This window comes from Syngnathus leptorhynchus, chromosome 14 (genome assembly GCF_054491065.1).
Source record: "Syngnathus leptorhynchus isolate UIUO chromosome 14, UIUO_Slep, whole genome shotgun sequence".
NCBI lineage: Eukaryota > Metazoa > Chordata > Actinopteri > Syngnathiformes > Syngnathidae > Syngnathus > Syngnathus leptorhynchus.
The window spans coordinates 3,027,172-3,039,599 of NC_141208.1; the positions used below are offsets into that span (position 1 = coordinate 3,027,172).

Sequence of the window (12,428 nt, forward strand, 5' to 3'; positions counted from 1 at the left end):
CAAGTGCGTCAGAGACGCGCCTCTTGTATGTGGCGCTCATGACCGCAACTTTTCCCCCCCCGGCTGTTATTTTAACTTTCTCAGAGTAAATGTGCTAGAACAGTCATTTGTCAGTGAATGACGACCGGACTGCTTCATGCAAGTCCATTGAAGTCCATCAAGAGGTCAGTGCAGTCACGTGTCAGCGTGGACAGCTGACAGCCGCTCTTGAGAGATCCTCCGGCCGCTCGCATTTACACACTTTGGAGAGCTGTGTGTACTTTTCAACTTTTTGTTCGTCCTCCTATCGGTAGTGAGGTCAAATGGACGTCCAGGGGCAGCATGGGCAAACGTTCACCTTGCACACGACGGCGGGTGAAATAAATGCCGACGAATTACAGGAGGTCACAGTGAGCAATGTGGAGGCGGTGAGTTTTCTTATTTTCATTTTTTTAAAATTATTTCTTTAATGCTGAAGGGGAACACTAGTTCTATACGAAGTATTTCCTTTTTTTTAAATTACGACAATTAAGCAATTTATTTGTGTACCGCTAGAGGGAGCTTGGGTACCACTATTTGTGACCTATCAGCAATCTCATTGGATACTTATTAAGATGCTTTGAAGTATGATGTGTAAGGCAATGTTCCACTAAATATGAAATCCTACCTTCAGTTTGTGAATTCTCTTTTGTGCGCTGGATACGGAAAAGAAATAACAAATGTAAGACAGTACTGTATGATATGCAAACATTTCATTGGAAAACAAAAGCAGTTTAAAGAGACAGTGTGGAGAGCTCTGGCCCAGCAGACGTTTTTGTAACGTGACACCAACTATAAGCATTTGCCATCCTAATAATAGCAAGCACAGCACGCTTGGGATCAGTAACTAAATTTTTTTTGTCACCCTCTTCCATCAAGTGGTCCTTCAATATGAATATTCATGCGAGTGAATGAGTGAGCCCCTATTTGTCTTGCAGGCTCTCTATCAGCTATATTTCGAGCCAGACATGGAGCGCAAGAATGCGGCCCAGAAGTGGTTGAGCCAGGCTCAGGCGTCCGCCCAGGCGTGGCACTTCTGCTGGGCCCTGCTAAGCCCCGACAAGGTCTGCTCATCCACTCCAAACTTGACACGGGCTTGTTGCACACTCACAAGGCCAGGCGCAAGTCAATGTGCATAGTCTCGAAACCACATTTCAAGACAAAATAAAAAATGAAAGATATTGAAAAGTAGCAGCTTAGCAGTTTGGTCCATTAGCTAAACAGACTTCAGAGCTCGTCTGGTTTCCTATTCACGTTATTGTGGTCCACAGCTCCCAGAGGTCCAGTTCTTTGGAGCCAGCACCCTCCACGCCAAAATCTCCTCGCACTGGAGCGACCTGTCTGCAGAGCAGCACGAGCGCCTGAGAGCGCAGCTCCTTTCCCAGATTTTGCACTTCTCCTCCGGCCCCAAAATGGTTTTAACCAGGCTGTGTGTCGCACTGGCCTCCATGGCCCTAAACTTAATTCCCCACGTGTGGTCGCAGCCGGTCGCCGACATGGTGCGAGCCTTTCAACCTCAGGGCCCTGAAGGTACGCAGGACCCTCAGCAGCACTGTCTGGCCCTGCTGGAACTCCTGGTGGTGCTACCCGAGGAGCTCCGGAGCAGCCGGGTGGCGCAGAGTCGCCGCGGCCAGCTGAGGGAGGCTCTGGGCGGGGAGTGGGGCGCCGTGTGTTCTCTTTTACGTCAGCTCCTCCAAAGCCAGGACTCGTCCATCCGGGTGAAGGAGAAAGTGCTCCGCTGCTTGTCCAGCTGGGTGGGACTGGATGTGCCACTGGGAGAGACTCAGGAAGTGTTACAGGATTGTTTTGCCACTTTATCCAACCCGGAGCTCTTTGACACGGCTGTCGAGACCATCGTGGGTACCATCTCCAAACCCGACTGCCAAAGGTCTGCAGGGCAACTGAGACTTGTGTAAACCAGTCTTGCGTTGCCACCGTAACTCATTGACCTGGTACCCGCAGGTACGGGAATTCTCTATGGAGTCTAATGCCGCTGGTGTTGGGTCTCCACGATCAGCTGAAGACAGCAGCTCAAGACGGGGACATGGAGACCTCACACGGCATCTGCCGCATTGCCGTCGCCATGGGCGAAACACACTGCAGGTGCGCTCGCATGGTCGGCCATCCGTCGATCGGCTGAATTTGGACACGTTTGGTTCTGAACGAGGACAGGGTGTTGCTGGAGCAGGTGGAACACTGGCAACAATATCTGGCCTTGGTCAACATGATTCTGTTCTGTACCGGCATTCCCGGCCAATACCCGATCAGCGAGACCACCAGCTCCCTCACGCTCACTTTCTGGTACACCCTCCAGGTGGGTACCAAATGTAAATCTGCCAATCTTGGACAGGCGTGCCATTTTTCTTGGCTTTCTTTTTTTGCTCAGGATGACATCTTGTCTTTTGAGGAGGGGAAGCAGGACATTTATCTGCAAGTGTACAGACCCGTTTACTTCCAGTTGGTGGATGTGCTCCTTCGCAAATGCCACTATCCCTCCCAGGAAGAGTACAGCTCCTGGACTTGTGACGACAAGGAGCAGTTCCGAATCTACCGGTGACGCTGATGAAATGAAGCATTTGGATTGTGTACTTCGAGAGTCGTGACAAGGTTGTTTTTTTTTTTTTTTTTTGCCACGAGTAACAGACGGGTTTACCTTCCAGAGTGGACATCTCGGACACACTGATGTACGTCTACGAAATGTTGGGAGGCGAGCTCCTCAGCGAGCTTTACGAGCGCCTGGGCAGGCAGCTGACGGAGCCGCGACGCTCGGCGCATTGGCAGGTCCTCTATCTGTCACGATATATGACACGCCTCCTAATTTTTGGGAGCGTAACTATCTGCTTTCCCCCTTTCAAGGAAACCGAGGCTTTGCTCTTTGGCTTCCAGTCCATCGCCGAGACCATTGATGTGAATTACTCGGATGTCATCCCGGGTCTGATTGGCCTGATGCCCACAATCAACATCACCAACGTCATGCTGGCAGACACGCTCATGTACACCATAGGTACCTGCGTGCTATTCAGGAGTTGATTTCATTTTCAACTTTGGCAATCCTCTCACTTTCTGGATTTCATCTGCCCGTGTCGCCAAGGATCCTTGGCCGAGTGGCTGGCGGACCACCCGGTGATGCTCGGGGGCACGTTAGCCATGGTTCTCCAGGGTCTCGTCAGGCCCGAGCTGTCCGTGTCCAGTGTTTCCACTCTGAAGAGGATCTGCAGAGAGTGTCGACACGATCTGGCGTCTTACACTCAGGACATTCTTCGCGTGTCTCAGGTCAGACGCGTCGCTTCAGACTGTTGAGGAAAAATCACATAATACTAATAATACGTGCAACCCTATGTAGGACGTGCTCCTCAAAGATATCCATAAGGTGAGTGAAGAGTGTCGCAAACTAGTCAGGAAAGCAGGTGTGATTTGATTTGTTTTGCTCTGGTGTGCAGAGCAGCCAGTGCATGTGGCTGATGCAGGCCATGGGCTTCCTGCTTTCCCCTCTGCCGGCCGACGAGATCTTGGCAAAAGTGCACTCGCTCATTAGCCCTCACGTGCAGCAGCTGGACACTTTGGCCAGACAACCGGTAGGCGGAAAACTGAAAAGGATTTTGAGGAATAATGGAATTGCATTTTTTGATTGAATAAGCTATTTATTTATTTATTTATTTATTTATTTATTTATTTATTTATTTGATTTGTCTGTCATCACTTTTATTTTCCAAAACAAATATAAGTTGATCTATCTTACAATAAATAATATTAGATTTAGTACATTTAAATATTGGGGTTTTGTACTTTAGGATTACTCTACACTCAAATGATTGTGAATGAACCACGATTAAATAAAAAAAAAAAAAATAAAAAAAAAAGATGATCTTGTTTAATTAGTGTATTAGACCCCTCAGGCTAAAGTTCATGATGAAAATGCAAACAAGTCTGTGGTTTTATCATTTAAACCTGAAACAATGATGTGCAAACACATGGACTGCAATTTCTTGTCTACTTGTAATTTCTGTAAATCTCAGATTGTCTGTTTTTGGGCATGCAGGCCGATCCTGCCAGCAAGCAGCCTATCATTCGCATTTTGGGAATGTTGTCCAGCCTTTTCACCCCTCTGGACGTCAAGCGACCCGCAGACATGTTGAAGGGGGTGGCCCGGGTTGCACAAAGCACGCTCAACCCGGTAAACTCAGCTCTACCCGCAAATCAAACAGAAAATTACACGGAGGGTCGATTCAATTTGAATTCAATACTCTTTTTTTTTTAGGTTGTGGTCGTACTACAGCAAACGTACGCGTTGATTCAGAACATCCTCAGCAAATGGCTGGAAGATTCAGAGGTGGTCGAGGTAAGAAGAAATGTTGACCCTATTTTTGACCCTCCCCTGACTCGAACCCCTCCCCTCCACAGGCGGTGTGTGGCGTATTTGATAAGTCCATTCGAACTCTCCTACGACATTTCGGGCCATTGGTGGCTCAGCTGAGTGAGACGCTGAGCCAGATGTATAGCGCCTTTCCGCAGGCCTCAGAGCTGGACCTGGCATCTCAGGTGCGTTCACACCCTGCACAGGAGCTAAAGAAAAGGGATCATAACCCTAACTCTTCTCCTTAGATGGTTCACATCTTTGCTGGAGAGCACCACCACTTGACAGCCATTAAAAGCCTGGTGGAAGTGCTTACCGCTTCCACGCTGTCCATATTTCCACAAGGTATGTATTTTTTTAAAGCAAGTGCAAGTGTTGTTTTTTTTTTTAAATAAAGCCTGTGATTTTGTAGGAATCAGAGATCATCCTGACGTGGCAGAGTCCTTCATGTATCTTCACGCTCAGGTCAGTGGAAAAGGTTGTTTTCTTGCATCACGTTTCATCTTAAAACATGTGTGTCTAGATTCTTAAAAGAAAACCCGAGTTGTATCTGGAATGGGATCGTCTGGACGCCAATGCGCTATTTCACTGTGGTGAGTATTTTTATTTCCAGCAAGAATCTCAAATATCTGAGTGACATTTTGACCTCAAGTGGTTTCTTTTTGTTATGCTCAGGAATTGTGTCACTTCAATTTCCTGAAAGATCCACAGTCAAAGCTGCCAGCCTCTTCTTTGTAAGTTGAAGTTCCTACGAAATACACCGTCAGATGTTCAGTGGAACACCTGAATTGGGAAAAGTATTTTATTATTATCTAGTATTATTATTTATTTTATCTAAAGAAAAAAAAAATTACATTTTTCATATTGGAATGCATGTGGGCGTCAGCTGTAATTTTCTCCTCTCGCAACAGAACGAGTTGTTGCCTCGATGTCAAGACGTGCCGCCTCTTGGCGAGGTGCTGCAGAGGGACGGCAAGCTCCTTACAGAGAGCATCCTACACGTCAGTCCCTGTTTGAAATGCAAAGTCTCAATTCTTTCTTTTGCATTAAATATTTTGCGTTTGGCTCGCAGGCGATCGGCGGCGGCTCCCCTCGCAGTCTGACTGATCATTTCTCCGAGGTGCTTCTGAGTCTGAGCAGACATTGTCCGCATCTGCTATCCGTGTGGCTCCAAGAAGTTCTGCACTCGCCAGGCTTCCCGGCAGCGCACGTCTCCGCTGAGCAGAAAGACGATTTCACCCAGAAGCTCCTCAGGTGAGTTACTTCCTCAAAGATCTGAAGCGGTTCAAAATTGAAACGTCAAATCATGACAAAAGGGAAACTTGCCGACAAATGGGTCGAGCCATTGTTTGGAAAGTATCTCGTCTTCTTCCAAGGGAGCAAAGCAACAAGCGTCACGTGAAGGAGACGGTGAAGAAGTTCTCTCTGCTTTGTGGAGGCCTGCAGGGGTCCGGACGTCACTAGTCCACGTTTCCTCCCCACAAATACAAAGAGCAAGTCAGAGCAAAATCCAACACGAAAGGCTAAACGATTGTGTTATCGTTTTGCACCTTCTCACAGCCCCAACAAAGACACACAGTCAGACTTGTTCTCTGAGTTCTTTTAAAGATGGATGTCACTTTTTCAACATCTGCTGACGGATGATGAAATAAAAACAACAAACGATTTAAGAAGCCAACGTTTTTTTTGTTTTCACTGAGGGACGGGGGCAGGACGAGGGGGAAGTGCGTATTGTTGGAAAAACAAAACAAAAGACAGAAGAGTTGCGGTGCCACTGGGTGGCTGGCAAAGTGCTGCAGGTCGGCCATCTCGCTCTTCTATCGGATTCTTGTGAAAAGGTTCAGCACAGACTTGGACTCCTTGGTGCAGCGCGTCTTGCTGAAGATGTTCCAAAAGCGAAGCGTCTCGTCCCCCGCGCCCGTGACGATGGCCTCGCCGTCAGGGGACACGGCCTGGGAGAGAGAGAGAGGGGGGGGGGGTGAAATTGAACTTCCTTGTCACATGGGACCATGCTGATGATGTCATACCAGGTAAAGAACTCTGTAGGAGTGTCCCGTCAGCTTGGCCACCTGCGTCAACGACGGGTATTTCCACACCAAAATCTGGTTCTGAGAGTAGCCGTGAGTGCTCACCTTGGAGCAAAGACAAAAAATGGATAGCGCCTCCTTTTTCTTCCCAGCAGTGGATTTCGGCGCACTCACCAGTTCATTGGAGTGCTTGGACCAGGCCAGGTTGCACACCTGGGAACCCGTGTCGGTGCTCTGCAGCGCCTGACCCGTCAGCGTGTTCCAGAAGCGCAGACAGCGGTCGGCCGTGCCGCCGCCCGACGCCAGCAGCCCGTGCTGGTGCGGCGACCAGGCGATGGCCTTCACGGCGGCGAGATGCTCGCTGTACTGCTGGACCGGGAGCAGGCTGGAGCTGTTCCACACCAGTAACTGAGAGAGAGAGAGAGCGGGCGTCAAAAGAAGAGGAGGCCATTTTGGATTCATGTACCTTGTTGTCGTTGCCTCCGGAGGCGAGATGCTGATGGTCGGGGGACCACTTGAGACCGCACACTTCCTGCCGGTGTCCCTGCAACCGCCTCTCGGCGGAAGGCGGCGTTCTGACGTCCCGTTGCAAGATGACTCGGTCGCGACTGCCCGACGAAAGCTGCTCTCCGTTCCACGCCAGGGCGCCTTGGACGCAAGGCGAGCCAGAGGCCGTCAGAAGGCAAAAAGCCTGGGTGGGGGCGGGGTCAACTTACCCACACGAGCCGAGTGGCCCTCCAAACTGGTCAGCTTTCGCCCACCTGCCGCGTCCCAGATCTGAACGTAACCTTTGTGGGTCCCGACGGCAACCAGGCTCCCCTACCATGCAAAACCACTTGAGATGTTTTTATGTCAAAAAAGGATGCCGCAAATAAGGGAAAGGCGAGTCCTGATATCCATAAAGGCTTCTTCCAATGACAGTGAAGGCTGCTGATACTATAGGCAAGTAATTGCATCTGTAACTTTAGCTTTGTTTGCTAACATCATTTGGGTGGTGCCATGACAGACTATACAAGATTAGAATTCTGGAATTGGAGAGGACAAAATTAACCACAAATTGGACTCATCAATCTCGTCGGATCGTGCTGTTCTGTTGAACCAAACAGCCAAACAACGGGCCGGTCCTTTTATGCGGCTCACCCTCTCGTTCCAGCACACCGAAGTCACCGAATCGCCGTCCACCGAAAGGTCGCACAACCGTGTCACCTGCGAGCGCACGCAAGAGAGTCAAGCATCATTAGTGGAGAAGTTATTCGGGGCAAAACGATGTCTCGTACCTGGCTGGTGCAGGCGCTCCACAGGTAGACGCAAGCTCCCAAACCCACACTGAGCAAGTTGCCCGTCGACCAGTCGACCAGGTTGAGGTAGAAGTCGTCCTGCAGCTCGGGGGCGTCCAGCACCTTGAAGGGGATCTTGGAGATCTTGCGGGCAGGTTTACGAGGAGAGCGGAGCAGCTTGTGACTGCGGCGGAAGAAAGCCAGATTTGCGACAAAGCGGAACACGTGCCAGCGACCTACTGTAGCGGCTTACCTCTTGTTAGTAAGCGGCGAGAGAGAAAAAGGTGAGACTTGGTTGTCGCCGTCAAAAGGCGTCGACTTGGTGCGGACGGCGTACTGTGTGGTTTCAAGAGACGGCGTCATCTCCACGGCTCACCAAACAGAAGAACGGAATCGGCCGGGGCGGTGCGTACCCGAAAGAGGCCGTGCGAGTAGACGGCGCGTCGCCTTTCGTCTGCGTGAAGGTCCGACACCGACTCGATGCCCGCGCCTAGCAACTCGTTCCTCAAAAGGGCAGCGTACGCCACCGTGTCTGTCGGCGGTCATATGGCACGCTTGAGTGACATCGTCAAGGACGTCGGACTTCGAATGGCCGGCCGAGAGGATTCCCCACCTTTGCCTGAATCTGAGCTGGCATCTTTTGCTTTTTGGTTCTGGCCGGGGGAGCGACAGTTCTCCTGAACGGAGAAGGAAGATGGTCAGCCGGGCGAGCGGGCGGACGACTTTGTCAGGAATGGATAAAGGGCTCACGTTGGCGTAATGAAAATTGATGCTCCAGTTGCTTCCAGCGCGGGTGGGGATGAAGCGGTCCCCTGACTTCACACTGATAGGACTGCAAGTAACGCTTCCACACTGGAGAACCAGAGAGAAAAAGTGCTTTTGTGGAAATAAATTATGCTTGGATTTTGTTAGCCAGCGTGTGAAATAAACACACATTATAGATAGCTCAGAAAAAGAAACGCTTGTCATTTTTTTGAAGCGAAAAACGAGACATGCTTCTTCAATGGATACAACACTGCCGCCAAGTGGACGAAAGTGGAACAGCCCTTTTGACGCCACATTTTTCTGAAGCCTGTGTGTGCAAATCTTGTAACTGTGTCCTCCTAATTAAATTGCGCGTTCCCGCTGCTCCACCAGCGCTCATTTAACCATTCACAAGCAGAAGTGAACGTGCACAAATAAGAAATCATGTATAATGTGTGAAATGTCGCTCCTCCACCACGATCTCACCCTACTCAGTCGGGCCTCAGCGGGCAAGTTCTGGAGGTTGATTTGCCTCAGAAGACGCCTCTCGTACTCTTGGTCCATGACGGACTTACACCGAGACCCCCCCCCCCCCCCTTCCCCTCTGCTCCTCCCCCCCGCTCCTCCCCGGTTTAAATCTCCGTTCGTGACCGGTGAGGGAATCCACGCGGAAGCTTCATCTGCAAAGACACACATTTGCTACGGTCACAACGTTGCTGCATTATTTTATGTTACATTTGTAAGAAAAAGACAAGAACAGCATCTCGATGAGTCTTGTAGCCCCCTCACTGTTGACATAATCACAAGGCAGCCATTTAAATGGCAGTATCACGTCATTTGGAAGCCTCTTACCTCACTGGCCCATTCGCTCATGTCACGAGATTGCCTCTTGATTGGGAATCGTCGCTGTCGCCCGACGTAAGCGCGAGAAGACGCACACTGCTGGTGTTTACGTTCTCAACAAAAGATGGCGACGGCATCAGCTCAACATTGGCTGGCTTTGAGTGACTCCAAAGCGACCTCTATTGGTGGAGCCGGGCGCTGTCGACTCAAAAGGGTGATTCCCGCTTATGGCCACAAGGAGGCACTGCTGCCGCACAATCCCAAAAACAGACTTGGGAGTCGACCCCCCCCCCTACTCGTGGTTCATCACTTGAGGTGTTCCAAATACACGGATTTTTTTCAGTTAAAAAAGTTTCATATTTAATTTTTTTCCAGTTTTGATTTATTCCTCCCATTGCACCCCCGTTTTCCATGGAAATTGTAAAATAAATGTTTATCTTTAAGATTGTTTGGGGGGGAGTGGTTGCCATTATGTTTTGTTTAATTACTCAATGGCAGTGACCGTCATGGTCGAGAGCCCGTGCGGCATGTCTGCTCGCCCTCAAATCGGCACGTAGGCCCGTCTGCCACGTTGCCCTTTGACACAGAGACAGTGATCCAACCTATTGTATATTTACAGTACATGTTGATTGTCATCAGGGTGGACGGATTTACTCAGAATGTCTTTTCTGGGTTAATGAGAGACAAAGGTCACCATGACACACTCAAATGACAGATACAAATATAATGATTACTTTTATAAATGTGAGATTCAGATTCAAGCAGTTGTTTTAAATACATTTTTGTTTGGATTTGGAAAAACCTCAATAGTGGTTTTGGACGTGCCAGCGCACAGCCATAGGAGCACACGGGGACATCTGACAGCATTGCACGTTTTGGCCGCAACATAATCATATCTGCATCCTTCCATCAGGGTCACGTTTGAGGAAGGCAGCGTCTGCGGGTACCGGCAGGGTGGAGAGACAAATTTGGCTTCCTTATCGCTACTGTAATAGAGAACAGGCCAATGGGCACATGGGAGGTTGGCTCGCTGCACTGCAGTGCAGTTTGATCCTTAGAGGAATTTGCAACAACAAAACAAGCGTTTGATCGTATCGCTTACATCTCATCGGACAAAAAAACAAAACAAAAGGAGCTTTCGTTATTGTAGGTGGCCAGTGTTTTTCCGATACAATAATCCAACAATAATTTGAGTGCCAAAATGTCTTTACACTTATAACGCTGGGATAAAAAGCAAAGAGAAAAAAATTACACGATAACCTGATGCTTGATGACATTTACCGGGAAGCACCCATCCTGTTATTGTCCTGGCGTTTGCATTTTGTAAGAGAGCAAGACTCCTACATGCAGCCTTGCTTTCAGGAAGCAAATTGCTCTCTTATCCAGATCCAAGCGCATCACTCTTTCTATTTCAGCATTCTTCCTTCCTGGTCTGTCTGAGTTCAGCGCTGCCCTCCACGCTTGAGGCCCACCCGAGCTTCCATCCAATTCCGCTAATATCGCCTTCCATTTTTTTCCCCTCGACTACCCAGTCGCCGTCAGTCCAAATGAAAACAAACAGCAGCTGGTGAGTCAAAACTTCAGGAAGACGTTTGTTTTCATAACGCGGATAGGGGAAGAGCCCATTTGTTTTGCAGGAAGTGGCTCTCTTCCTCTCTGCCTCAGTCAAAGCCTACGGGCCTTCTCGGGAACCCGGCCGATACAACGCTGAGGAAAGGGGGGGGGGGGGTAGCGGCCGGGAGGAATCTCCGGTCTGGTCCAGGCCGAAACCAGACCGGTCAGAGATGCCACTGGCTGCCAGAGGTGGATCAGTCGCTTGACGTCAGTCGGTGACAAACCGCTTGACTCGTGTTAGAGGTTGAAAGAAACTCCCTGCCCATTACTGCGGCGGAAAAGTGGAGCAGTTCCACAGAAGACGAAAAAAAGAAAAGAGGTCCTCGACTGAACTTGTGTTGACTGTAAATAGACGGCGCCATCGATTTTACTGGATGTCCAGGAAAGTAGTTCAGATCTTCTGTTACAGCTACGTCCTGCCTTCAACTTGACCCAAATCTGAGTCAGCTAGCCCAAGAAAGTCCACATTAAAAAAATATTGAATATGGTTTATCGGTGGAAATGATTTGACTGATATGAGTATGATGATAATGGCCAATTGTCAAAGTTGAAAGTTGATGACGCAGAATACTCGATACTGAGCTGACATTTCTGGACACGCAACGGTATTCGTATGAATGCTCGTCCTTCGGCAACCACACAAAAGTCAGATGATAGATCAAGCGTTTCCTTTTGTGCTTTATTGACTCAGTCAGAAAGCCAAAGTCGTTTGACGTCACCACGATTGCGTTCGTCTTCCCGGCTTGCCCGTCGTGTATTTCAGGTGCTTATCGCTTTGGGTTAAGGTGCTCGAGGCCATGGGAGAGTGAATGCCCTGAGGGCTGAGTACATAGCATGGCTATCTCTTTTATTCTTCCTGTTTACATTGCGTCGAGTCTGTGGCCCCTGGGGACTGAATTCGGAAGAGACTTCTCCACTTAAGATTGACACCCACCCGTGTCGCTTATCGTAGCCACCCAAAAAGACTCCAGAGTGAGGAAAATATTGTCATTAACGCCTGTTTTAATCATCGGATAGAAAACATTTGTTGAGCACAACATATAGCACATTACCATAACTAGTGAAAAAAAATAAATCAATTTGGCGGTACATTTCAACCGATATCGTACAATGACCCGTCACCGTACGCGTTGATGGAGAACTTGAATAACCTGCGTTAAAGTGAAAAATAAATCTGCACCCCAAGCGAGGTGGATCCAAAAGTACAGTACTTTTCAGAAAGTTCAAATTGGAACCGCATTACGTCACGTCAAGGTCTGACAACAAAAGAGCCGAGCACGGAGCCGACCGGACCGGTTTTGCTCAAACTGATTTGACGTGTGTGTGCATATAAATAACACAACAATAAAACTGTACAAGGAAATGAGAATAAATGAAAAAAAACAGCACGACATGGCTGGGTGCAACCAGAGTCTGTGCAATTCTCTGATCATTTTACACACACAAAAAGCCAGCACGCGGTACCTGGAAGGTCATTTTGACAGATCAGCAACCAGCTGCAGAACCGTCGGCAAAGTGCCACAATCAAAACGACAAGATACCATTATTAAG

At 49.0% G+C, this 12,428-nt stretch overlaps 2 protein-coding genes across 4 annotated transcripts; one reads left to right on the forward strand and one right to left on the reverse strand.

The window, feature by feature from the left end:
• Nucleotides 1-114: 114 nt before the first annotated feature.
• LOC147045988 (importin-13-like) lies at nucleotides 115-6,027 on the forward strand. Its single transcript, XM_085930517.1, has 22 exons — nucleotides 115-164; nucleotides 294-407; nucleotides 957-1,082; nucleotides 1,290-1,906; nucleotides 1,981-2,121; nucleotides 2,191-2,332; nucleotides 2,405-2,571; nucleotides 2,679-2,799; nucleotides 2,875-3,022; nucleotides 3,110-3,291; nucleotides 3,362-3,388; nucleotides 3,459-3,593; nucleotides 4,058-4,192; nucleotides 4,277-4,357; nucleotides 4,420-4,557; nucleotides 4,621-4,717; nucleotides 4,785-4,837; nucleotides 4,896-4,965; nucleotides 5,048-5,106; nucleotides 5,284-5,373; nucleotides 5,445-5,626; nucleotides 5,749-6,027. Exons 2-22 carry the CDS (start codon nucleotides 303-305, stop codon nucleotides 5,834-5,836), a joined length of 2,904 nt encoding a protein of 967 aa, XP_085786643.1. The 5' UTR covers nucleotides 115-164; nucleotides 294-302; the 3' UTR covers nucleotides 5,837-6,027.
• On the reverse strand, nucleotides 4,925-9,430 carry fzr1b (fizzy/cell division cycle 20 related 1b). Of its 3 annotated transcripts, XM_085930519.1 has the most exons (15): nucleotides 9,273-9,430; nucleotides 8,907-9,100; nucleotides 8,427-8,528; nucleotides 8,290-8,353; nucleotides 8,090-8,208; nucleotides 7,930-8,012; nucleotides 7,677-7,860; nucleotides 7,540-7,605; nucleotides 7,116-7,218; nucleotides 6,866-7,047; nucleotides 6,574-6,807; nucleotides 6,400-6,504; nucleotides 5,699-6,324; nucleotides 5,227-5,589; nucleotides 4,930-5,155 (listed from the first exon to the last, which is right to left on the reverse strand). In XM_085930519.1, exons 2-13 carry the CDS (start codon nucleotides 8,982-8,984, stop codon nucleotides 6,190-6,192), a joined length of 1,455 nt encoding a protein of 484 aa, XP_085786645.1. In that variant the 5' UTR covers nucleotides 8,985-9,100; nucleotides 9,273-9,430; the 3' UTR covers nucleotides 4,930-5,155; nucleotides 5,227-5,589; nucleotides 5,699-6,189. The 3 variants fall into 3 exon arrangements, with proteins under 3 accessions (XP_085786646.1, XP_085786644.1, XP_085786645.1); XM_085930520.1 differs by having other exon boundaries at nucleotides 4,925-5,155; nucleotides 5,227-6,324; nucleotides 6,400-6,480; XM_085930518.1 differs by having other exon boundaries at nucleotides 4,928-5,155; nucleotides 5,227-6,324.
• Nucleotides 9,431-12,428: the final 2,998 nt, after the last annotated feature.

What these genes read in the sequence shown, in the direction of transcription:
- LOC147045988 (XM_085930517.1), top strand. Translation starts at nt 303, where the DNA reads ATGGACGTCCAGGGGCAGCATGGGCAAACGTTCACCTTGCACACGACG. An exon ending in GAGCAGTTCCGAATCTACCG is followed by an intron (nt 2,572 to 2,678) that starts GTGACGCTGATG and finishes TTTACCTTCCAG; the next exon opens with AGTGGACATCTCGGACACAC. An exon ending in GCTGTCCATATTTCCACAAG is followed by an intron (nt 4,718 to 4,784) that starts GTATGTATTTTT and finishes GTGATTTTGTAG; the next exon opens with GAATCAGAGATCATCCTGAC.
- fzr1b (XM_085930518.1), bottom strand. Translation starts at nt 8,984, where the DNA reads ATGGACCAAGAGTACGAGAGGCGTCTTCTGAGGCAAATCAACCTCCAG. An exon ending in CTGAGGCCCGACTGAGTAGG is followed by an intron (nt 8,529 to 8,906) that starts GTGAGATCGTGG and finishes CTGGTTCTCCAG; the next exon opens with TGTGGAAGCGTTACTTGCAG. An exon ending in CCAAGCACTCCAATGAACTG is followed by an intron (nt 6,505 to 6,573) that starts GTGAGTGCGCCG and finishes CTTTGCTCCAAG; the next exon opens with GTGAGCACTCACGGCTACTC.